The 25,949-nt window shown below is 45.6% G+C and overlaps 1 protein-coding gene across 5 annotated transcripts in view; it reads left to right on the top strand.

The window, feature by feature from the left end:
• The window catches only part of UNC13B (unc-13 homolog B), a 216,894-nt gene extending 193,851 nt beyond the window's left edge, over positions 1 to 23,043 (top strand). The window contains exons 20-39 of one of the 5 annotated variants that reach the window (XM_029203274.1): positions 219 to 369; positions 1,805 to 1,873; positions 3,299 to 3,388; positions 3,731 to 3,859; positions 9,259 to 9,386; positions 10,029 to 10,114; positions 14,361 to 14,487; positions 14,621 to 14,717; positions 14,947 to 15,090; positions 15,412 to 15,489; positions 15,960 to 16,037; positions 16,279 to 16,367; positions 16,607 to 16,759; positions 16,885 to 17,008; positions 17,119 to 17,175; positions 17,358 to 17,438; positions 18,360 to 18,507; positions 20,866 to 20,958; positions 21,138 to 21,297; positions 21,462 to 23,043. In XM_029203274.1, the coding sequence (XP_029059107.1) occupies positions 219 to 369; positions 1,805 to 1,873; positions 3,299 to 3,388; positions 3,731 to 3,859; positions 9,259 to 9,386; positions 10,029 to 10,114; positions 14,361 to 14,487; positions 14,621 to 14,717; positions 14,947 to 15,090; positions 15,412 to 15,489; positions 15,960 to 16,037; positions 16,279 to 16,367; positions 16,607 to 16,759; positions 16,885 to 17,008; positions 17,119 to 17,175; positions 17,358 to 17,438; positions 18,360 to 18,507; positions 20,866 to 20,958; positions 21,138 to 21,297; positions 21,462 to 21,747 (2,368 nt within the window). In that variant the 3' untranslated portion in view covers positions 21,748 to 23,043. The remainder of the gene's footprint in view (positions 1 to 218; positions 370 to 1,804; positions 1,874 to 3,298; positions 3,389 to 3,730; positions 3,860 to 9,258; positions 9,387 to 10,028; positions 10,115 to 14,360; positions 14,488 to 14,620; positions 14,718 to 14,946; positions 15,091 to 15,411; positions 15,490 to 15,959; positions 16,038 to 16,278; positions 16,368 to 16,606; positions 16,760 to 16,884; positions 17,009 to 17,118; positions 17,176 to 17,357; positions 17,439 to 18,359; positions 18,508 to 20,865; positions 20,959 to 21,137; positions 21,298 to 21,461) is intronic. The other 4 variants (XM_029203278.1, XM_029203273.1, XM_029203277.1 and 1 more) reach the window with 4 other exon arrangements.
• Positions 23,044 to 25,949: the final 2,906 nt, after the last annotated feature.

Raw genomic sequence — 25,949 nt, forward strand, 5'->3', positions numbered from 1 at the left:
TTTCTCTGCCAGAATGTCACCTCTTTGGATTCTGGCCCTTAGTGCCAGGCCTGGCACATAGCACACGTTCATTGATGTATATTTGAGTGAGTAAATTATGAAAATCCTTGTATGCCACGGTGATCGGAAGCTTCATACACATGAGTGAGATCTTTTGATTACTTGACCTTTGCTGCAAACCCTGAAGAGCCTTTGAGGCTGAAGGTGCTGTTTTTCAGGCACTTTGCATGTTTGTCATCCAAGTACATGTGTCCTGGTGTGCCAGCAGTGATGAGCACCTTACTGGCCAACATCAATGCCTACTATGCCCACACAACCGCCTCCACCAATGTCTCTGCGTCTGATCGTTTTGCAGCCTCCAACTTTGGGGTGAGTGTGACGTAAAAACATGTAACCTGATTGTTATCAGTTAACAAAGTTTGATTTTTTAGTCAGTACTGCAGAGCTGATATGCCTGAAATTCAGATAGTTGCCACCTGGATAATGAACTTATTTCCTTATGGGTAGTTAGACTATACTAGTAGACTCTCCTCAGACGTGGATAAGTGAGAAAAGGTGAAATAGCACCACTGTGGTTTGTGGGCTGTGGCACTACCTGTGTTCAGGGAGAACCTCTCTGGGCCAACAACTTGGTTGAATCACCATGTTCCTCAGTCCTGCAGGTTCACAAAGCAACCTTCTTAATATTATTCAGTCTCTCTGTGATGGATTCATACCACTTAAGTTCATATGAGACTGATGTCTAAGCAAGAATACCAGTTGCATACCTGAGCCTGTCCCTTTTCTAGTGTCCAGACAGTTTTCCTGATCCAGGGTATGCCCTTTCCTGTTGTTAAGGTACTTGTGAAGTTGAATCATTGTTCATACTGTCACCTGACATAAGTTCAGTGTAAACTGAATGGTATATATCAGACTCACCACAAATATTACCTCTTTAGGGATAAAATTACTGATACTCCCAAATCTACTGGATCTCTGAGCCCTTTTTCTTGGTACTGACCACTTTTTTGATGTTGTTGATAGTCTTTCTGTAGATGAATTAGTATCATTGATTAAGCCAGTCAAATATCTGTTCCATTCTGTCTCTCCACATTATGTATTGACTTAACTAATATCTAATGCTATATATAATATTATCAATATGTGAGTTCTAGGAGTGCTGCACCAACAGCTTACAGGAACATGATTCCACGTTTAATTATACCTTTTCTATAAAAATAAGCTATTAAATAGTATTTGTTATTTATTTTAACATTTAAAAAGTATAAACTAAGGGAAATGATATGGAATGTGGTTTAAAGAGAAATCCCCTTGTGTCTCCCTGATCACCTTCCAGATGCATCACTATTTTTCTCTCCCGTCGTCACTGCTAGGCTGTGTCTGTTTAACTGTTGAGAGCTATTCCAAGATAAGTTAGGACACCACAGACACAGGAACAAGTTGGAGAATGTGTTTAGAGTTTCCTTTTATCTGACTAAGATGAGTTAGAGTCCCAAAGGGATGGAGATGCACTGGTCATCTCTTCTTGATTTGTATAGAAAGCTGTTTCCCCTCCCAGAGACTTGCTTTCCTCTTGCCAGTGTGAGAAGATTCCCCAGTTTAAGTGCTAAGAGATGGAACAGGAAAGACCTATCCCATTTCTCTTTTGCATGGTTTGTTGTTCTCCTCATGGGCAAATATGGGACAGGGTATGTCCCCAGCTCAGTGTCTCCCTCTCACCCAGAGATGGTTCTCTTTTTGCTACAGTCTAGAGAGCTTGGAAATAGATTATTTCTTTTCCTCATTATTTGTTTATCACCCTCAGAAAGAGAGATTTGTAAAACTACTGGACCAACTGCACAACTCACTGAGGATTGACCTCTCTACATACAGGGTGAGTGAAGACATGGCTGTGGGGTGGGACAAAGGGTAGTATCAAGATCAGTCTAGAGAGACTGTGGACCAATCATGACTATAAAGGTGGAAGGCAAAGAAAATTGGTCTTTGTCATCACATCCACATATACGGCCAACGTCACTGACACCTGTGGTTCTTCAAACTCCAAGGACCATGCAGTGTGTAAATAGTAGCAGGTGTGGCTGCTTTTTATAGATCGTTGGCTTTCTAACCCCACTCATGTCACTCTACCAAACTCTCTGATGACATATTCATCAAGGAGTTTCCTAAGGATAATCTCTTCCAGAAAGGCCCCTTTAAAAATTAGATAATTATATTTCCTTATTGCATCTTTCCATATTCTCCTCATTTTCCAGGAGAGGTGTGAGAATCTGGCTAAGGGGAGAGAGAGTATCTTGGCTTGGGCAAGTAATTTGTAGCAGATGTCATGTCCATTTCTAGAATGAAGGGAGGAAATAGATGTAGTAGGAGGGTGGGTGCCTAGGACAGGACAGGGAAATGGGCAGTTTTTCCATTCTTTCTAAGTTAGGCCTTCTTAGAATGACTTCATTACTTGCTTTAAAGTGTTGTGAATTTCCAGAACAGGCAATATATCCACATTAAAAAGTAAGTATAAAAACAATCTCAGAGCCAAAAAGAAGTGAGATTTTAATTATCTGCACTTTCAGTGCCCTCCCTTTGCACGAATAATGGAGAGTTGACTGTATATCTTGTATTTGGCATATAAGTAGCCATTTGAAGGTTTAAAAAAACAACCCTTAAAATGGAGAGTGGCACAGCATCATCCCTAAGCTTTCTTTGGCAGCTTCCTCCTAAAACTCCTGCCAAGGAGAATGAAGTGAGGCATGGTGGAAAGATCCTAAGGAACTCACTCCAAAAGCAGTTCTGCTCAGAGCTTTGCCATCTGCTGGCTCCAGAATGGTAGAGTAACTGGGATCCACTATACAGAAAGTACATGTCTTGGATCCCAGTCTGGTCTGTAGCATGGCTCCACTTATATTCCAGGATATACAGTTAGATTGTAACTTTTGAAGAACTCACTGTTTGGGTGTAAGAATCTTCACCCAAGAAAAATGTGTGTGTGTGTGTGTGTGTGTGTGTGTGTATGTGTGTGTGAGTGTTCATTTGTGCAAATGCTCACACATTGCATGGGAAGTAGAAGTAGGGTTGGGGGTAGGATGTGTTGCTTTCTGGGCTGGGGATTATTAACCCCTGCTTTTGGCAAGGGCCTGTGTCTGTGGAAAAGAGAGGGAGACCTGTGGTCTTACAGCTTTTTTGTTCCTCTCAACTAGGGAAGATCCCAGTGGGTAGCACTTAGGGAAGCTTCTGATTTCATTGCTTTTGGCAGGAAAGGCTTTCATATTCTTCTGTTCCTTTCTTACATTTGCTTGATTGGCAATAGAATAATTTCCCTGCTGGGAGCCCTGAGCGACTTCAGGACTTAAAGTCCACAGTGGATTTGCTGACCAGCATTACTTTCTTCAGAATGAAGGTAAGAGATGAACTGGGCTGGGCAGTGCTAGGCTGGGGACCTGGCCACAGGGACATGGAGAATAAGAATCACTGGGCATAGTCAAAGGCTATAGGATTTATCACCTTTAAGCCCACATTTCCATGTATCTGTTCCTGAGTTACTTCGAAGAAGACCATGGGTCAAGGAGGTTGGGCTAGGCAGTTCTCCCCATCAGCTGTCCTGACAGTTTCATCCCAGGGCAAGGTCCAGGGACCTACAGAGGGATGAAGGAATCTGGAATAATTTGGGGGCCGTTCTAGGAGGAGAGACCACTCAGGTGAGCAGGACCCTGGACCCATATTGTTTTTTATTAATTGGCAGGTGCAAGAACTGCAGAGCCCTCCAAGAGCCAGCCAGGTGGTAAAGGATTGTGTGAAAGCCTGTTTGAATTCAACATATGAGTATATCTTCAACAACTGCCATGACTTGTACAGCCGCCAGTACCAGCTGGTAAGAGGTTCGGGATCAGGTGGGGCCAACTGTCAGTCATTCTTGGAGCCTCAGCTTCCCTTTGCTGTGGTCCTGGTGGAAGGGAGCTCAGGATAAAGTCATTGATGTTCTAGAGAGTGAGTGAATTGTGGAGTGGGGACCATCTAGACCACGTGAGACATTTGTGGATGGACAGGAATCACTGGACAAGATGTGACATAACTGAGTTGAACAGAAGTGGCAACAATAAGTTTTACTTTGGTATTGAAGAAAAGTGACCTACATTTGAGCACAGTTCAGGGGGTGAGTAGGTGAATTCTTAGTCCTTCCCAGAGTCTTTGGTTTCCCCCGAGGTTAATTTTATTCTGACTCATGTGAACCCCTCTATGTTCCAGGCTCCCTTCCCCTGAGATCTAAGCTACTGGCTTGTGGATGTTTAACTTTTCCCTCTGACCACTTTTCTCTGCACTGCATGGTCTTCTGAGACATACTCATTAGCTGACTATCAAGGCTAACCCTGTCCTTCTGGGAGGCTGAGCTACTTCATCTGGTTTAGGCTGGCATCTTAACTCAGTACCTGGTGACTTTGTATGTTTTTCTAAATCCTTCCAGTGGTATCCTTTTTTGTCTTATTTCAAAGCCAGGACTTCCTTCTGGGTCTAATTACTCAGTTACAGTTGATATTTTAGGAATGTCTTGCTGAGCACACATTTGTAGAGTAGATTCCCTTCAGTCCAACAAATATGTGTTGAATGTTTGTTCTAGGCCAGCTCTGAGGAAGCATAGTGCTCCTTCAGTTAGTTCACAGTGACATAAGCATATGTATAACTCCAACCAAAGTCTGTTAGAAGGGACTTGAAAGAGAGATAAATTTGAAGGAGGAAGAAGTCACTCTTGATGAGATATTGGGAAAAGCTACATAAAACAAGGGTATTTGAGATAGACCTTGAAAGGCAGTAGGATTTGGATAGCAAATGATGGGAGGACAACCTAAATCTCTGGGACATTTACCCTTTGGTGAAGACATCCAATTTGTAATTCTTCCCAGGAGCACCTTAGTAAAGACTAAAATCTTGTTCATACTCCCCCTTTGCATTGTCAAATTTGCTTTTTGTTCAGGTACTATCTTTACAACTTCCTCCTTTATTTGTTTTTGGCTGCGTTGGGTCTTCGTTGTGGTGTGCGGGCTTCTCATTGTGATGGCTTCTCTTGTTGCGGAGCATGGGCTCTAGGCACGCGGGCTTCAGTAGTTGTGGCTCACGGGCTCAGTAGTTGTGGCTCACGGGCTCTAGAGCACAGGCTCAGTAGTTGTGGCACACGGGCTTTATTGCTCCGTGGCATGTGGGATCTTACCAGACCAGGGCTCGAACCTGTGTCCTCTGCATTGGCAGGCAGCTTCTTAACCACTGCGTTACCAGGCAAGTCCCACAACTTTCTCCTTTTTAGGTCTGTAAAACCTCCCACTGGTTCTGAAGTCCATGGGAGGTTTTCCTGGGGTCTTTGTTTAGCTTGCCACACTTGAGGCTCTGTCATCCATCTGTGGATTCTCTCTGGTAGGGGAAAGACACTATTCGCAGCTTTTATCTTTCAAGTATGCAGCGGTCTGTCTGAATATTTGGTCTCTATTCCCTAGCATGAGATGAACCTAGACTTTGAAAGAGACCTTACAAACCATTCAGGGACTTTCTTTAGCCTTTGTATTTTGCTAACTGTTTTTTACTTTCTCTCACTCTCATTTTCTCATTATTCATTATTTGTACTGAAGTAAACCCTTGGTATCTTTTATTTCCCTCTACTGACCTTCAGTCATTGGCTCATTCATCTATCCATTCTTTTAACAGGTCGAGCACTAGGGATGTAAAGATGATTAAGACACATTTCTGCTTTGGGGGAGCTCATTGTTTGGTGAAGGTGGGGGCAAATTACTACATTTATTGGTTTTTGTTATTTTATTTTTACTATATTTTATTGTAGTTGTAGTTGTTTGTTACATCTATATGAGAGGTTCACAGAGGGTGCTCTGGGAGCCCAGAGAGAGGCATCTAACCAGGGGTGTCAGGGAATACTTCTCAGAAAAGGTAGAGCTCAACATAAATTTTGAGCAATGAGTATGAATTAGCTAAAGAAAGGGGCTGGGGAGGAGGGGGATACCGTATAGAGGAAACGGAATGTTTGGAGACACAGAATTGTAAATGAGTTTATTAATTCGAAGGAGTATAAGCAATTTAATTATGCCAGTTACAGTGTCAGGCTTTAGAGTTCAGCTGTCTGGGGTCAAATCTTGGTTCTGCTGTTTATAGCTACATGACCTTGGTCAAGTCATGGAACCTCACTGTCCTTTAGTCTCCTCATCTGTAAAATGAAGGTGATAATAATTTCTACCCAATGGAGTTGTTATGAGGATTAAATGAGATAATTCATGCAGAGTTCTTAGCAGAGTCCCTGGCATATAGTAAGCACCAAATAATTGGTGGTAGTGGTGTGGTGATGGCTGCAACAGAAGGGAGTGGTTAGGTATGAGGTTGAGAGAGAGGCTGTATTCGGAAGGACCTTTATTTCAAGCTATTTGAAGGGTGGACGAGTAAACACTATGAGATTCCTTCCAGAAAGATCACTGACAACTGAGTGGTAGAAGGATTGGATTGACGATCAAAGACCAGTTAGGAGATCCTCGAATGATAAGAGCCTGAGCCAAGTAAAAGGAAAAGATGTATTTCAGTGATATTAAGGAGGCAGAATCAACCAAATGTGGATTCTGTCCTGGTTTCTAGTAATTTCCTGGTAATGCAGGTTTATTAAGGACTGTGGAGATTTGTGATGATATATGGCATCCTACATAAAAACCCTATTCCTGTGCTCCTGGGCAATTCCAATTTTGCTCTTATCTCAGTGGGAAATAATGTCCATTCCAGTCTTTCAGTGGTGACCTTTACTTGTCCTATCTGGGATTTGCCATCCACCATTGTATTCCTTTGTTTCTTCCCAGCCAAGGCCTTTTCTTTCTTTTTTCCCAGCTTTACTGAGATATAATTGTCATATAATATTGTGTAAGTTTAAGGCATACAATGTGTTGATTTGATACACGTGTATATTGTGAAACATCTACCACAATAAGGTTAGTTAACACATCCTTCACTCACATAAATACCATTTTGTTTCTGTTATGGTAAGAACATTAAAGCTTTATTCTCATAGCATCTTTCAAGTATACAGTACAGTATATATTGTTATCTGTAGTCATCATGCTGTACCTGTGATTCCTGGAACTTAATTCATCTTGTAATTGAAAGTTTGTACCCTTTGACCAACATCTCCCCATTTCCTCCACCCCCTCAGCCTCTGGCAACAACCTTCTCCTCTCTGTTTCTATGAGTTTGATATTTTCAGATTCCACATATAAGTGAGATCATATAGTATATGTCTTTCGCTGTCTGACTTATTTCACTTAGCATAATGACCTTCAGGTTCATCTGTGTTGTCACAAATGGTGGGGTTTCCTTCTTTTTTATGACTGAATAATATTTCACTGTATCTATGTGCCACATTTTCTTTACCCATTCCTCTATCAACGAACACTTAGGTCATTTACATGTCTCGGCTATTGTGAATAATGCAGCAATGAACATGGGAGTACAGGCATCTCTTCAGGATAGTGGTTTCATTTCCTTTGGATATATACCTAGACGTGGGATTGCTCGATCATATGGTAGTGATATTTTTAAGTTTTTGAGGAACCTCCATAGTGTTCTTGGTAATAGCTATACCAACTTATATTCTCACCAACAGTGCACCAGGGATCCCTTTTCTCTACATCCTCGCCAGCATTTATCTCTTCTTTTTTTAAAAAATAAATTTATTTATTTATTTATCTTTGGCTGCGTTGGGTCTTCGTTGCTGCACGCGGGCTTTCTCTAGTTGCAGCAAGTGGGGGCTGCTCTTCGTTGTGGTGCATGGGCTTCTCATTGCAGTGGCTTCTCTTGTTGTGGAGCATGGGCTCTAGGCGCGCAGGCTTCAGTAGTTGTGTCATGAGGGATCAGTAGTTGTGGCTCACGAGCTCTAGAGTGCAGGCTCAGTAGTTGTGGCACACGGGCTTAGTTGCTTCATGGCACGTGGGATCTTCCTGGACCAGGGCTCAAATCCATGTCCCCTGCATTGGCAGGAGGATTCTTAACCACTGTGCCACCAGAGAAGTCCCTCTCTTCTCTTTTTGATAATAGCTATTCTAACAGGTATGTTATCTCATTGGGGTATTGATTTGCATTTCCCTGATGATTGGTGATGTTAAACATCTCTCCATATACTTGTTGGGCATTTGTATATTTCCTTTGGATAAATGTCTAAGTCCTCTGCCCATTTTTTAATCAGATTTTTTTTTTGCTATTGAGTTGTATGAGTTCCTTATATATATTAATATTTTGGAAATTAACCCCTTTTCAGATACATGGTTTACAAATATTTTCCACCATTCTGCAGGTAGTCTTTTTATTTTGTTGATTGTTTCTTTTGCTGTGTTTTAGTTTGATGTAATCAACTTTTAGTTTGATGTAGTCCCACTTACTGATTTTTGCTTTTGTTGTCATATCCAAAAAATCATTGCCAAGACCAATATCAATGAACTTTTTCCCTATGTTTTTTTCTAGGAGTTTTATGGTTTCAGGTCTTACATTTAAGTCCTTAATCCATTTTGAGTTAATTTTTGTGGGTGGTTTGAGATAGGGGTCCAATTTCATTCTTTTCCCTGTGAATATCCAGTTTTCCCATTACCATTTATTGAAGAGACTATCCTTTCTCCATTGAGTATTCTTGGCTCTCCATGGTCTTTTCTTTTCCAGCTAAGCAAATAACTTTCTAGATGCAATTCTTCCCCCTAATAACATTCAGGGAAGTTAAGGGAAGTTTTGCTTCACTGAAGGCTGGGCCAACCTGCATGCTAGGTCTGTTACGTAGCTCCTGCAGAACTTGAAGGAGCTTTTCAGAGTTGAGATGTACATGTGTGTGGTGGGGCAGGGGGTGATATGAGAGGAGGGCCATCACTAGAAGAGAAGGGCTGCCAGTGGGGGTCACATGGAACTAGACCTACTAGACTGGAAGGGCTGCGTACTTCAGCCAAGAAGTCACTATATCCATAGGTACTGGGAGAAGGAGGAAGGGGGACAGGCATCTTTATGCCTGACCGAACTTGTCAGAACAGTGCCCTGGAGCTGGGGAGAGAAGTTCTCAAGGACAGACTCTTCATGTCCAAGGACCTCCCGGTGGTCACCCCTCTGCTAGAACAGGTGTGGTCTTGTGGAAGACAGGCTGTAGGAGAGGAAGGGTCCCTGATTCTCAAGGAAGGGGCATGGAGTGGGGAAGAGAGAGAGGAAGACTCTCCATATTCTACTCTGACTCTCACTGTCTATCACCATCTCCTTGGGAACAAGAATCAGGAACTACCTCCAGAGGAACAAGGGCCCAGCATTAGGAACCTGGATTTCTGGCCCAAACTCATCACGCTTGTTGTGTCAATCATAGAGGAAGATAAGAATTCCTACACACTCATTCTGAACCAGTAAGTATCACCTCACTTGGCCCTATCTGTTTAGTGGTTTGTTTGTCCATCTGTCTAACAGCCTCTTTCTTTCCTATCTCTATGTGTTTGCAGTGCCACCTCTTCCTCCTGTTCGTCCATCTGTCCCTCTGTCCCTTGTATCTGTCTGGGTAACTGTTTCTGGAGACAGGTGTGGAAACATAATGGGGGGCCCTGCCCAGACTGAGCCAGCTTCCCTTGAGTGAGAGACCTCTGGGAATGGCTGCCATAGGAGTCCCAGGGGATCCAGAGAGCATGTGTGTATGTGCCTGTCTGCTATGAATAAAGTGGGCCTTTTTATACCCACCTCCTTGCCCTTTCTCCTCCTACTTATTTAGCCTGGGCCTGTCTTCCAACCTTAACACTTCTCCTCTTGGCCACAATTCCCTGCCTTCTAGGCATCATCTCCCCTAGGGCCACCTTGCCTGAGGGGATCCTCTGCCCCCACTTGTCCTACCACTGGCCCCTGGGTCCCTTTTTTGCAGTTTGAGCCTAGTAGCCCTGTTTCCTAGGCTTCTCCTCTCTTCGACCTGACCTCCAAGAACTAGGCATGTTAGCCTTGGAAGCAATCAAATCAAATGGCTCTTGCCATGTTCTCTGACTGTGGCTTCTTCCATCATCCAGGTTTCCTCAGGAGTTGAATGTGGGAAAAGTCAGCGCAGAAGTGATGTGGCAACTCTTTGCCCAAGACATGAAATATGCACTGGAGGGTAAGGGTGTACCCAAGGCAGTGGGCTGCAGACCCCTAGTCCAAGCACCTTGTTTGCTGTTCCTTTCTTCTCCCAGACAACTACAAGTTCTGGGTGAATAATACAGTGAGAAACTAGAGTGATTTTAGGCATGGTGGGTGATAGGCCTCAGGAGGCGCTGGGTAGGCAAAGCTTCAGCCAAAGGAATAATGGAAATTGCTGTGTGGATGTAGGTTCCTCCTTCCAGCTTTAGAGCAAGTGCCTGTTTAAAACTTTCCCAGCCCAGAGATCAACCCTTCCCATGCTGGGTGTTCTCAAGTGGCCCGCTCACTAGAGAATGGTCTTATGAAACTTATCTTTACAGTTTTACAGAATCTCAGAACCTTAAATACATAGATAGGTAAGGATTATTTTCTCATGCTGTAGACTGCCTGGCCTGACTTTCCTTGAAAGTTGTTCTGGATTGGTGTGACAAAGCCAGAAAGATACTTCTTCCCTCACTTCTCCTATAGAACAGGGTCACAGACCAATTTTTACTCATCTTGTTCATTCAGCTTATTCTTTTATTCATTTCCCACTTTGGTCCACAAAGATATCACTCCCTACCTGTATCAGACCTTCCCATTTATACCCATCTGTGCTCACTTATTTAGCTGCATTTCCTGTCTGTTTATATATGTTAAAACATATATATGTTTATATATAAATAAACATATATATGTTTAAAACAAACACAAAAGGTTTGAACTGCTTCAAGAGAAAGAACTAATGTTGACCTGGTTTCAAATCTCAGTTTAACCACCTACTCAACAGTGTGTTCTTAGACTGAGCTACTTAACTTTTGTGAGCTCCCATTTTCTCATCTATAAAATGGGAGTGATGATAGCATCTATTTCATTGAGCTAATGAAGTAACTGAGATGTATGTGACATACTTAGCATACTGCCTGGCATTTATTAAAGGCTGATGAGCAGAGATGCAATGTTAACAAAGTAGTATTTTTATAAGATTTTACCTCAATGGAAAACGGGGGCAGATGGAACAGGGAGAGACTGGAAGCAGAGTGCAGATAATGTGATCATTTAGGGCTGAGCGGATGGGGCTGGGATTAGAGCAGAGGAATTTAGAGGAAGAATGCGATTTGATAGACATTGGAAGGAAGTTGTAACAGGGCTTAGTGATTGTCAGAATGGTGGAGGGCAAGAGAAAGGGAGACCTGTTTAATAAAAGGATAGTGTTGACTCCAACTGTGAAAACGCTATCATTCACCCAGTATTTTTAAAGTCAACTTTATTGAGGTGTAATATACATACAATAAAATAAAAACACTTTAAGAGTACAATTTGATGAGTTTTGACAAATAAGATAACCTGTGTAACTACTGTCCCAATTAAAATATTAACAGAAAGTTTCTTCATGCCCCTTTGCAGTAAATCCCCACCCGATTCACCAAGTGTATTGAGTATTTTCTTTGGGCCACGCACTGTGCTAGTTGAGATGAATGAGGCATAGCCCCAGCCCTTGAGAAGCTCCCAGATCAGTCAAGACAACAGACCTATAAACTGGCAGTTACAATTCAAAGTTGTTAAGTGCTACTAAAGGAATAAGCATAGGGTGCTGAGAGGAGACCCATGTAACCTGGACCTGGGAGGAGCACCTGGGAAGGCTTTCTGGAGGAGGTGATGTACAAACTGACACCTGAAGGATGATAAAACTTAGTTGGTGGGGAGGGAGGGCATTAGTGACAGGGAAGGGAGAGACAGGCATTTTAGGCAGAGGATACAGTATGTTCAGAGACCTGGGGTCTAGACAGAGCTGGCATGCTTGGGGAACTGGAAGCAGTAGTTCAGTGTGACTAGCACTTTAGAGTGTAGGGGAAGAGAGGAGAGGTGAAGATAGAGAAGTAGGACAGAGCTAGATCATATATGAGGTTTTAAGCCATGTTTAGGATTTTGGACTCTACCCTGGGGCAGTTGAGAGGCATTGAACAACAATCCCATGTTAAGAAAGGGATTAACATAACTAGATTTTTAATATAGAAAGGCCACTCACTCTGGCTACAGTATGGAGAATAGGTTGGAGGAGGAAAGACCAGTTTGGAGATTATTGTGGTAATGCATGTTAGCGAAGGTGGTAATGAGACCTAGACAGGTAAAAGTGTAACTAGAAAGAAATGGATAAATTCCAGAGGAGTTTTGGAGATGAAATCAACAGCGATTGGTGAGTTAATTGGATGTGAATAAAGAGGAAGAAGGAAGACTGGAGGATGATGCTCAGCATTGAACAAGAGGGTAAGATTAGTGTGTATACTCCAGCTTCAGCTGGAGATGTTAAAATGGCAAAAGGTGGTGACTGGAGTTAAACCCAGGCAAAGTGAAATGTTCCATCAAATCCTTGTATAGACATTACCAGAACCAGGGAGATATCAGCAAGCTGGAAAGTTGAAATCATGAGGTTGAAAGAACTCTCCAAGGATGAAAGATGAATGGAGGGAGGATTGTGGCAGTCACGGGCAGGAGAAGGTTTAGATACCCTTCTGCCCCTTTTGACAGGTTAACCAAGCCCTGATCACCACACCCCACCGTCAGCAACCTCAAGCGACTACTGGAGCATGACTCCGTGGGAATCTTACTATTGTTAGAATAGTTTAAAGTGTGCCCAGTGTTTTTGTACCACAGAAGTTAATTAGAAATTGGGGTTTTGGACCAGAGTACAGATGATGGATTGACAGAGGAAGTGAGAATTCTCTGTAAATACAGTAACTTGAAGGTCCCTAGAAGAAAGCAGTTAGGGAGCTCTGGAGTGATGGAGCAGCATTGCTTCACTTCTAGTGGGTTGTTGAACAGGAAGGAGGAAGGGCGCTCCTGCTGGTACCTTTTCACGTTTCTAGGTTCTTGGCCTGGTTTAAGGACAGCAGGGTGGGAGCGAAGGGGCAAGCCCTGAGAGAGTCTCTCTGATGTCCCTGATTTTTTCACTTTCTTTATTGCTCATTGGTGTCTCTGCTCTGTCACAAGCATCCACTGTCATTCGTATACGAAAAGTCCTCTTTCTGGGTGGTAAGAACTTTTGGTTGTTGTCCCTTTACCTCTAGTCTTACTGCTGTTTCCTCTTCTCTTGCTCACTGCTTCATAGAAGAGACTGCAAATGCAACTTTGGGTTGAGATGGTGCTGCCTACAATGCCAGGAGATGAAATTCCTGGAACAAGGGAGCCTTTTGAGGCTGAATCCCGGGCTCCCGTTTCCTCCTTGAGTGTCTGCTGTACTAATTCACAAGGGCCGGCTGCCCCAGACTGGCTCTTCTGCCTTGACATGGAGGAGCATCACCCATGGCAACTCTGAGTTGAGCAGTAGAGTTCCAAGGACAATGATCTTCCCTTCTCTGTTGCTTAGTACTCTCCCCAGTTTGCTTGCTTTCACCATTGTTATATGTAAGCACACATTTGGCTTTTATTGTTCAAACTAATGCTTCATCTCTAAAGGGGGTAAATGAAGAAAGCCTGTGGGTGTGGCCAGTGCCAGACTCTCTGGGCAAGCTGTGGGTGATCTTTATCCTAGATTTCCCAGAAGGCTCTGCAGATTCAGCTATATAACCTTTCAAGTCCATAAGCATCCCATTTTCTGTAGCAGGAAGGCCCTTTCATCTGGCTGTGTTTCCAAACTGACTTGTTTGCATACTTCTTTGAGAGTTCATTTTTCAGTGTCCCAGCTCTGCTCTGGGACCCTTCAGTTTACTTCAAGATTCTGTTACACCATGGCTGCTCAACTGCTCGTTCTGTCAGCTCAGGCCCATTTTGGTTTTCCCTGTGTCTGTGTGGTTGTCAGTGACCCATTTATGTCATATACGACTGCTCATCTCATTTAAATCCATCTGAGGAAATGGCTCAGGTACCAGGATTAGAAAAGCCCTGGAAAACTGTCATGTCTCTCCAGTCCTGGGCAGTTTCCCCACTAATCAGCCTTAGCACCTACATCCTTTTCTCCTCTCCTTCACCAGAGGCCAGTACCTCACTTGCACTTCCAAAAGCCAGCACAGGAAGACTGTGGGCCTTATCTGGGTGTCTGGCTTAGTCTCTAAAGAAAGATTTGGGCCAGGCTTTTAGCAGAGTACCCACTGTTAGAGGGAGGTGGCTGTGAGGAGGTGCTTGGGAGTCACCCTTGTTCTCAGACATTTGATAGAGCCACCTGACTAGATCTGCTGCCTTGGGAAAGCTCAGGAACCATGGCCTCTACTGCCAGGACCTGACCCAGCCTTCCTCCCTACCACTAGAGCATGAGAAAGACCGGCTGTGTAAGAGTGCTGACTACATGAACCTGCACTTCAAGGTGAAGTGGCTCCACAATGAATACATGCGGGATCTGCCTGCCCTCCAGGGGCAGGTGCCTGAGTACCCAGCGTGAGTCATCATGTGGGGGCTGCAGAGGGAAGAGGGGCACTTAGGGGTTGGACAAGGCCAGTATCCTTACAGTCAGGTACATGGTATATGCCAACCACTAGCTCCAATCCCCAATTTTCCTGCCTGGCTGCAGGTGGTTTGAGCAGTTTGTCCTACAGTGGCTGGATGAGAATGAGGATGTGTCCCTGGAATTTCTGCGTGGGGCCTTGGAACGAGATAAGAAGGATGGGGTAAGTCGGGGCCTTGGGCTTCACAGGGGTCAGGCCAGGTCTCCCAGCAATTAGCTATCAGCAGAAGTTCCTGGGCTCAACCAGGATGGCTGTCCCTGCCTTGTGGAGTCCGTAAGGAGGGCTGTCGAGGGCCGCTGAGCCACCCCTGCTGGGCAGAGAGCCCTTTAGAACCTTACAGACTTGGGAAAAGGTAGCAGCTGAAGATGACCCTGTGTGTGGCCTTCCTTAGTTCCAGCAGACATCAGAGCACGCACTCTTTTCCTGCTCTGTGGTGGACGTCTTCACACAGCTCAATCAGAGCTTTGAGATCATCCGGAAGTTGGAATGCCCAGACCCCAACATCCTTGCCCACTACATGAGGAGATTTGCTAAGGTGACCATGACCTTCCCTACCCCTCCCCTCTTACCTCCATCACATCACAGCCTAGCCACAGGCCTGAGCTCAACCCCTCTTTGTGATGGCCTTTGGGTTAAGCCTGGCGTTACCCCATTCTCCTTTACTTGAGTCTGGGGCAGACAGGTGGGTTTGTTTCAGTGCTGTTCTGGGGTTGAGAGGGAGATTTGTGCCTTACTTTGACATTCCCCTTTGCATACCTGTTGTTACTGTTCTGGGATGAGAAGTACAACCTCAGGTAAGATCCCTGTGGGTAGAGCTAAGGGTTCCCTCTCCTTTCCTTTTCTCCTCTTTTCTCAGACCATCGGGAAGGTGCTGATGGAATATGCAGACATCTTATCAAAGAACTTCCCAGCTTATTGCACAAAGGAGAAAATGGTGAGGGTTAGGCTTTTTGCTTTTGAAGCTCTCCTCAGAGCTAAGGGTGGGGTGATTCTCCTGACTTGTGATTCCCAGCAGGGCTGTGCTTGAGATTATGCCACAAAATAATAAGAACCTGATGAGGAGTTCCTTTGTGCCTCCATTTGGTAGTTTATTCTCTACTGAGCTAGGCCTTTGCTTAGTCTTTCTTTCTTTCTTTTTAATACATTCAGAGAGTTATAAAGGGTAATCCCATGAACACATGGGGCCCCCCACCCAGCTTGAAAGCAGAAACATTTGCTTCTAGTCTTCATTCAAGGAGAGCTGTCTGCATTGGTTCCAGATCTCAGTGCTTAGGGAGAGACACATGTAATATGTGTTGTAAATTCCCTGTGGCTTTTGGAGTAATGTGAGAGAGGGAGGGACTCTAGCCTGATGAGTTCTGTGCTGAATGGAGCCAAACTCAACACCTCCCTCTGTCCCCAAAGCCTTGCATCCTGATGAACAACATGCAGCAACTGAGGGTCCAGCTGGAGAAAATGTTTGAGGCCATGGGAGGCAAGGAGGTAAGTCTTAAGGTTTGGGGTTGCTGCACTTTCCCTTTGTTCCTGAGCTCCCTGGCCACAGAACTCCACCCTCTCCTGACTGGGTATAGACCAGGAGTTTAGCTTGGGGTCTGGAGTGGTTTGAGCTGAGAGATTTGAGTAGGCATTGGGGTAGAGGCCCTAGGAGGGAGGAGTGGGGGCACAGGAAGGGAGGAAGGCATAAGAGAACCAGCTTAGCCAAGCCTGCCTCCTGTGGATACAGTTGGACCCTGAAGCTGCAGACAGTCTGAAGGAGCTGCAGGTGAAACTGAATACGGTTCTGGATGAGCTCAGCATGGTGTTTGGAAACAGGTCGGTGGCCCCAGAACACACAGCCCTCAGAGCCAGGTGTGGTGCCTGGCCAGTCCCAGATCCCCTGCCCCACACTCATCCACCCAGCTGCACATATGTGGATCTTCCCCCTCTTCCTGCTGGCTGTCCCTGTTGGAGCTACACCATGAGTATGCTGGAGTGGGACCAAATAGCTGGTGCTGCTTTAGGGACAGTGTACATTTGGGGCAGGGAGGGCTGCACTGTGGGCACATGTGTAGTTTCCAGGTGCGGATTGATGAGTGTGTTCAGCAAATGGCCGACATCCTTGGCCAGGTGCGGGGCCCAGGGAATGCATCCCCCAGCTCCCGGGCCTCAGTGACTCAAGATGCAGATGGTGTGCTCCGGCCCCTCATGGACTTCCTGGATGGCAAGTGAGTACAGCACTGAGGACTGTCCTTTAGGGACGAACAGGGCAGAAGCAGTCACAGAGGAGCCTCTCAGGGAGGGGGAGCTCTCAAGCACTTACCCCATCCTTACCTGTTGCCTGGTCCTGCAGCCTCACACTTTTTGCCACTGTGTGTGAGAAGACGGTCCTGAAGCGGGTACTAAAGGAGCTCTGGCGGGTGGTAATGAATACAATGGAGAGGATGATTGTTCTGCCCCCACTTACTGACCAGACGGTAAGGACACCTCCCTTCCGCTTCGTCCTGCTGTGTCTCCCTAAACCTGCTCCATGCTTCCTGATTGAGTTTGGAGTTCTCTGCTTTTCACTGATTCGCTCTCTGCCCAGGGCACCCAGTTGATCTTCACTGCTGCCAAGGAGCTGAGCCACCTTTCCAAACTCAAGGTACTCTGGATGTGTGGGGTCCTTCTGAGGCTGGGGGTTGCCTGGAAGGAAGGAAATTTGAGCTTTGAAGACTGAAGCAGAGGGGAAGGAGAGGAACATGTAGCTGTGGCTGACAGGTGGGGGAAAGACTTTGATGACAGCCATAAGCTGTCCTGATGCTGTCGCTTTCTCTGGGGTTCTAGGACCACATGGCACGAGAAGAAACCCGGAGTCTCACTCCAAAGCAGTGTGCTGTCCTTGACCTCGCCCTGGACACCATCAAGGTGGAGACCTCCCCCTCCTCCAGACAATCTTACTACCACTTGGTCCTGGCATTCCATTCTGCCAGATTAGGTGTCCCTCGGGCTCTTGCCACCCCACATCCAGAAGAGAGTGATTTTTCTGTCCATATCTTTCTCTGCTATTCCATATTCCTGCTGGGGACCAACCAAAAAGGCACCTCTTGTGTGGTCTCGGGTGAATCGCCACAGACCTAGAACATTATTCTTGGGTTCTGCAGACAGTTTAGTTCACTTTGTACCTCATTGTCATTCATGAATATTTCCCACTGGGAATTAATCTTCCAGATCCTAATACCCGACATCTGGCTGACCTCTTCACTTATGTTTAAGATCATTTGGGTTTTCGAAGGATTTTTTTTTCCTATTACACATTCATGTATTCAACCAGGCAACATGTGTTGTGGGCACTATACACTATGAAGGATGCAGAGAGAATCAGATATAGTTCCTAGCATCAAGATACTTATAACCTGGTAAAGTGATAAATAAGGCAGGTACGTGTGGGCTGTGATTTAGGGCACTTCGGAGAGGTATGCCATAGGTATAAAGTGCTCTAAGCGTTCCCAGGGGTAAAGCAACACTTCTGACTACTCTCTTCCTGAAATGCTTCTGTCACATATCTTTGTCCAGATAGATTCATCCTTCAAGCATCACGTCCAGAAACGTGGCCATCCCTTACCACTCCTGCCAGATATTCAAATAATACTCTTCACCTGAGAGACTATGGCTCTGGCTCTGTGTGGTATTCCTGATATTGCTGTTTATTGAATGGCTCACCATCCTCTTCCAGCATCTTCGCTGAGCCTCTGCTCAGATGTCACTTCTCTGAGTTACATTTTTGGAGAGCTGCCTCTCTGTAAGGGGATGAGGCAGTAGCAGTTAGCAGTTATTCTTGTCTTTCAGCAATACTTTCATGCAGGAGGCAATGGGCTGAAGAAAACATTCCTGGAGAAGAGCCCAGATCTGCAGTCCCTACGCTATGCCCTGTCTCTGTACACACAGACCACAGACACACTCATCAAGACCTTTGTGCGCTCACAGATTGCCCAGGGTAAGACCTAAGGGCTTTGGGTCCCCACCTCCCCTCCCTGATACATCTCTGTCCCTAGGGAGTCAGTATCCTGTAGCCCTCAGGGAGGATCCAAGTACTTCTTCAGAAAGCCCTTCAAACTCAGACACCAGGATTTCTTGATGGATCCCAGTACTTACCCCCAACCCACACTCAAACCAGATAGGAGAACCACAGAGACCTGGGAAATGTGCCTGAGCTTTCTTTTCCCAGACATCATCTGGCCAGTGCATGTGTGTTGAGCTCAAGGAGTATAACCTGTTGGGTAGGAAAAATCTGTGAGGAAGCCTTGAGAATGAGTGGTTGCGACACTCATGAAGACTCATAGCTTTGGGAGCCTAAGTTGGAAGCTGTCCAGGGGAGAGAAAGCAAAAGACTTTCCAGATTCTCCAGTGTGGGTGAGGAGAAGACTAAGAGAGGCAAACCACGGGAGCAGTTGAAGGGAGGGTGCGGATCATGGGGCTCTGCAGAGCTGAGACTCTGGCCTCATGGGTGATGCTAGTGCACAGGGAACCCAGGCAGCTGATTTTCTCCCAGTGACTTCCAGTTCTCAGAACCCCTCCCTGCCTCCAGGCAGGCCCATTCATAACAAAACACATCTGCCTAGACATGGCTCAGACTGAAATTCTGACCCTCACCCTGGGAAGGTCCTCCTGGAAAGGACCTTCAAGGCACAGTTGTGCTCCTTCCAGGGAAACCTGGGCATGCTGCCTGGAGGAGTGAACCTGGTGGAGGTGGGAGTGGGAAGGCTTAGGCCTTACTGAGCTGTGGATCTGGAGCACAGAGCTGACCCAGAGGGGAAGAGGGATCTAAGCAGTTAGAATAGAGTTGATGGAAGGTGAAAAATACAAGGGACCTGCAATACTGCTCCATTTTCCCTGTATGTTCTTATTTCAAGTCCAGAGTGAGAAGAAGACAGAGCAAAAGAAGTTATGATCCTTGCTCAAGGAGATGGGGATCTTTCACAGAGCTGAGTACATGTAAAGGCCTGTAACATCAGGGAGGATAAGAGTTAATCCAAAACGCCTTTTGGGAACATTGAGCTTTAAGCTAGATATAAAGATGAAGAGAGGCTCGAATGAGCACACATGAAGTAACAGCAGGCAGGGGTGGCAACTGCAGGGAGGATGCAACTGTGAGTGTACGTTTTCTACGCACTGCTTTATCATTTAAGGGCCTAGGAAATTAGAGCCTACAACTTTCTCTTTTGTGCCCTGTGGGTCTCAGAAACCTTCTCTCTGTATGTTCTACTGCTTCTGTCCATGATTTGGTTCATCTTAAAACTGTTAAGTATAATTTGGAGCATTCAAGCATTGACTCCAGTTCTTTGACCTCTCTCTCCACCCTACCCCATCTCTGTGCTCCCTCAGAATATGTGTAGAGCTGTTCTGAATGGCTGTTAACTCCTTAGACCTCTAACTGATTCTTCTTTCTCTGTCCTACTGCTGCTACCTCTTGACTTGCCTGTCCTCACTCAGTGCATGATGGGAAAGGTATTAGGTTTACTGCTAATGAGGACATTCAGCCGGAAAAGGGTACGTTATATACCATGCAGATGTGAATCTAACACTGTCACCTGTGAACTAGAATGAGCTGCTTATGTTGGGGCTGGGGGAACCAGGTATCAGAGTTCAGAGGCTCTATCCCAAGTTTCAGAGATGGGCAGTGTATTCATACAGTCTGAGACAGGGTTAACAATAGCTGTCCTCAGAATTCCCCCACCCCTCCATCTAAGGACAAAGAAGTTTTATCTGGGGTGTAGGGTACTGGTGTTTTCCCAAAATAGAGTGAGGCCTCTGCAGAGGGGAGGCTGAAAATTGGCCAGAGGGACTGGGGAGCTGTTTGCAGAGAGGTCCAGGTTTGAGTAGGAAAAAGTCATTCTGTACGGGGCAGCCTCCCAAGAAGGGGCCTCCACAGGTGGGAAGGTGCTGCTTTTGGCTAGATGGGACCCGCATTGTTCTGCTGAGACACCATGGGGTGGACATAATTCTCAGACAAAAATACAGGGTGGCAGCACTGTCCTTTCCCAGCAACTTTCAATGAAAAATTCTGCAGGCTGGGAGAGGTTTGGGGAACCTGAGAGATTCCAGGTGCAGTTCTGGAAGAGGTTTCACCTAAGATGTTGTCACCCTGATTTGTATTTTAATACATAGTCTCATTCTTTATCCCCGTTCTTTTCCTTCTCCCATTACTTACTTCCCCATAGCTTCTGTGGGTGATTACTTCTTGCTTTAGGATGTAGGATAGTAGCCTCCCAACTCCACGGTTTTACCTGGAATAATTAGGCCTAAAGTCTTAAAGTTCTCCAATGGGGGAATCATCTGTCCGTCTGTCCCTCAGGGTCCGGTGTGGATGATCCTGTGGGAGAAGTCTCTATTCAGGTGGACTTGTTTACACATCCTGGAACTGGGGAGCACAAGGTCACAGTGAAAGGTGAGTGGCATGGGCTTACAGACCCCAGACCTTTTCTTGCCCCATGGCCTCATCAGTCAAAGGCAGGGACTCTTATCCCAGCCTTTCAGCTTAGCGCTCCTCCAAGGGGAATGCCACCCGGGGCTCAGGAACTGGGAATGCTTGATGGAATCTCTCACAGGTTTCCCATGTTTGTGCAGTGGTGGCTGCCAATGATCTCAAGTGGCAGACAGCCGGTATGTTCCGGCCCTTTGTGGAAGTAACCATGGTTGGCCCTCACCAAAGTGATAAGAAGAGGAAGTTCACAACCAAGTCAAAAAGCAACAACTGGGCCCCCAAGTACAATGAGACATTTCACTTGTAAGTTATGGGATGGGGGCCTGAAGGACTCTGGGATGGGGTTGATCTGGGGGGTAAGAATTGAGAGGGGAGAGAAGGGATGGGCTGGATGGCAGCTGGGGTGAATTCATTTGAGGACGCCCTCAGCTCTGGTCTCCCACCTTCCATCTACCCTGTGCTCACAGCCTCCTGGGAAATGAAGAGGGGCCAGAAGCCTATGAGTTGCAAATATGTGTGAAGGATTACTGCTTTGCCCGGGAGGATCGTGTTCTGGGGCTGGCTGTGATGCCTCTGAGGGACGTGGCAGCCAAGGGCAGCTGTGCCTGTTGGTGCCCCTTGGGCCGGAAGATCCACATGGATGAGACAGGCATGACCATTCTCCGGATTCTGTCTCAGAGGAGCAATGACGAAGTGGCCCGAGAGTTTGTGAAGCTCAAATCGGAGTCTCGTTCCGTGGAGGAGGGGAGCTGAGCACCTAGGCTCCTGTGCCAACCAGATGGCACCAGTTCCACAAGTCAGGGCTAATGGGAGTTACTGTGTATCTTAGGGTCCTCGTAGTCAAGAGGTTGACTCATTCCGTTAAGGACGTTGAAGGAAAAGTTTGGGGTGATGCGAGTATGGCTTTGCACAGAAAGGGTCATGAGTCCCTGACCAGCAGGTCTGTGATGCTGGGAGCTGGGCTGTGGGGGTTACCAGGCAGGGAGATTTTCCACAGAGGGGTAGACGTTTCTGAGAGTGTCAGCCATTCTTGGCAGAGGTTCTTCCACTCCCACAACCCTTCTCTACCCCTCTCCATACCACACCTTATCCAGTTAAATCCATACATACCAATCATTAGAAGAACAAGTTTAGAGGGCCTGGAGCTTGTGCCTAATTAGGTAAGTAACCATTTGAGTCTACAGGTATTGCTGAGCCCTGTGGTCTGGATTGGAGTATGGCCAGGGCAGGAGCACACAGAATAGAATTCAGCCTGTCCCTTGAACAGAATCTACTGGTGTAGAGTAGCTCAAGTGAGTACAAGGCATTGAAACTGAACCAGAAACCTTTCAGAAATGAGCTCTGCTAATCCCTTGCCCAGATTATCTGTCATGAGTAAAACCAGGTTCCCATGGTGCTTCAGAGCCCTGAGCAGAATTTCTTTGGAACCCAAGCACCAGGGGCCACCTGCCCATGAGTCCCCCTACCTCACTCCTTTAGGAAGAGGAGTGATGCTTCAGGACATGAGAAGCTCTTCTTAAGTGTATGCACCTGAGAGCTAGTTGAAGGATCCAGGAGAGAGGACTGTATTTTCTTCGTGAAAAAGCCCTGAACAAAGCCAAAAGTTGTGGAAATCAATATAGAAAGAGTCCTCTTCATCTATGGCCACTGCCTTCTGGTGGTCCTCCCCCTTGCAGAAAGAATCCAGCCTTTGTCCTCACTCCCCTTCATCTAGGTCAGCTGCAGTTCCCCTCATAGACCTTCAACCCTACAGAAGGAACTTGGACTGTGATCCCTCTGTACCAGCTGGATAAAGGGGGGGCCTCAACACTCCCTGGGAGGTCAGAGACAAACTTTTTCCAGAGGGTCATGTGGACTTCCCAGGCCCCTTGCTCAGAGAAGGGCCTTCGATAACCTCAGTAGCAGCCTCTTGGACTTCCTGAGGACTCTGCATTGTCCATTGGCTATTACATGAAATAAGAAACTAGGAATCTTTGCTGTTTTAAATTATTGTATGTGCCATTGTTACAAGAGATTATTGGCTAGTCTGTAATAAATTATCTTATAGCAGCCTTTGGGGTCTGATAATTCTGTTAAAGTGTGGAAAGCTGTAGAAATGACTTCCTTATATAATGATAGGTTTTAGACAAGTGGTCCCTTCCTGCTCTCCACCCGCCACCGCCCACCCCCAAGTGGTGGAGCCTCAGACCGCTGGGGGAGAGGGGGCAGATTTCTGAGAAAGGGGACGTGGTTGGAGGCGGGCTTGGGGAGGAGGGGCGTGGCCGGAGGCGGGGCTCTACTCTGCCCGGATCGTGTGGCTCCGGGGCACCTGTGCGCAAAGGTGCGTTAAGATGGCGGTCGCTGGAGTCGGTGGCTGCGGAGCGATGGTGAGCAAGCGGCGCCCGAAGGTGGCGCCCGAGGAGAGGGTATCGCCTTTTCCCTCCCAACACTGAAGAGAGACTGTACCTCCATACTATCTCGCATTCCTAGCACTCTGTGTACTTCCCAACAGCTGTCCGTCTTCATACTTTCTTGTAAACTGTTCTCCCAGTACTCCCCATCCCCATACTCGAGTATACGGGTTTCCTAGATGCTCCAGAGAGGACTTACCTGCCCAGATACCTAGCAAAGGGGATCTTTATCCCCCAAATACCTCCCAGAGGGCATCCATTTATCTGGTTACCTCATAAAGCAGATACCCCCAAAACCTCCAGCTAAGGTACATTCCTATTAACTCAGGGAGTTTTGTCCACTTTTCCAGCACTATCCAGATTGTCTGAGAGGGAAGCCATGAATCCTATACCATATTTGACTTGAAAGTGGCACATTTGCTCTCATTCCTCTGTCATATGGAGCAAGAAACCTACTTCATAAGGAAAAGTCAAACTCTGGCTGACTAGCTTACAAAAGGCTTGCAGATTTGAATCAGTAGCTAACTTTTTAAAACCAGATTTTAAGTTTTAAAAATGACTATTTCTAGCTTTTGAGGAAATAATCAGAAGAACTATTAACTCTTAGCTGACATTCCCACAAAGTGACAGGTGGTTGGAGCTGAGAAGCAACTAGCAAATTAGTTTTCTGTAGTTCATTATAGACTCCATTACTCCTTATTTTGTCATTCTGGGCTTTACATTATTTCCCTGGTATGTGGTAGACACTTGAGTTTGAGATTCCTGATATAAGACTTTTGGTAATTTTCTGTGCCAATACTTTGAGCTCTTAATGGAAACTGAAATCCATAGAGGTTGGATATATGTTATATACGTTTAGGTTATCTTTGGTTTCTGTGATGCCCTGATTAGGATCAGAGATCATACTAATAGCTAAAACCCAGGGTGAAATCTGTATTAAAGTGTTCTTTATAAGAGAATTCAATCAAAATATCTGCAGTTAGCTTCCTGGTGCATTTGATCTTGAAGAAATCATGTGCCAACTCCTCTCTGGTGGGATCAGGCCGAGAACAAGGCGTTGTTTCTCTTTGAACAGCTGGTTTTAAAAGGGCCTGGCTCTGGTCTGTACCAGAAGTGATGTCTCAAAAGTGCCGTCTCCTTCACTCCAGAACGCATAGATCATAACCCTCCTCTCTGTGGGAAATAGCAGGCCTTGTAGTATCGAGAGTTGGGGGTATTCTGCAGGCTGTATCTAATCAGAAGTAGAATAGAAGTACCTTTAATAGTGGATTTTTTAAAAAGCAAAATCATTTCTATCGGCATAAGTATATAACTCACCTAGCCATTGTGAATATTTGGACTAGCTCCGTGAATGAACCTCGCATATCTTGAAGCAGAATGGCTAAGCTGAAGAAGCAACATGGAGTAGTGAAGATGGTATTGAAGTGGGAGTCAGAAAACATGAACAGTAGTCTCAGCTCTGCTACATACTTCTCAGGGGACCTTGACTTTTAACTTTTCAGAGGCTGTTGCTTGCATCTGTTAAATGGACTATGAATTCCTGCCATGTTTACTTCAGAGGGGTCAAATGGGCTTATTTAAATTTGAAAACTATACTGTACATGTATAAGGGATTATTGTCATTATTACAAATGATCCTTTGAGCTCTGATAACTTCCAAGGAACTTGTCTTGCTGTGTCCTGGGTTCAAAATCAATAAATATTTGCTGAACACATAATATGTGCCAGGTACTCATCTAGGCATGGAGCCTAGCACTGAACAAAATGAAAACCCTTGTATGAATTTAAGAGTGGGTTATCAGCATGTTGAGTGCCTACTAAGTACCCAGCACAGCATCACAGCATGGTGAAGTAATAGGGAGAACCTAGATGATGCACTTAATTCTGCCACTGTACAGCTGTGAGAGAGTCTTTCCGTATGTGAGCCTGAACCTTCCCATCTGTAAAATAAGGTGGTTAGACAAGGTAAACTCTAAGGTTCTTTCAAGCTAAAATATGTTTGTTTGGAGATTATAATTGCTAAAGTTCCCTGCCCCTAATGAGCTTATTGCCCTGCCAGGAAGGTCAGACTAACAAAGCTAAACAGTCTTAGAACTACAAGGACAACAGCGTGCTAATGTCACACTAGATTCAGCATAATAACGGTAACAGCAGCGTCGCTCTGTAGGTAATAGAGTATTTAGAGACTTCATAGAAGGCCATGTAGACATGGAAGTATGGGAAGATTCAGATTAGAGGAGAGGAAGGAGACTTGACTGTAGATACTGGAAATGGAATGAATGTAAGAACAAAGGAGAAGAATAACATGCCATTTATTGTTTTCCTAGTGTATCAGTCAGAGTCCTTGCGGAAAAAGTTTGTACATTCAAAAGAATTTAATTGAAGAGAGTTTAACCAAAGGATGATTTACAGAGGTATGGTCAGTGTTAACAGAAACTAGAAAGAAATGGTGAAACCCGGAAATGGTGAGTCAGTAGCACTCCTAGGCCTCAAGGGAAAGAAAGGGAAGTGTTGTTACCAGCGCCCAGTTAGAACTACAATCTGAAAGACGGACTGCCTGATAAG

Source organism: Monodon monoceros, unplaced genomic scaffold (assembly GCF_005190385.1).
Source record: "Monodon monoceros isolate NGI ecotype Baffin Bay Population unplaced genomic scaffold, NGI_Narwhal_1 Super_Scaffold_5, whole genome shotgun sequence".
Classification (NCBI taxonomy): Eukaryota; Metazoa; Chordata; class Mammalia; order Artiodactyla; family Monodontidae; genus Monodon; species Monodon monoceros.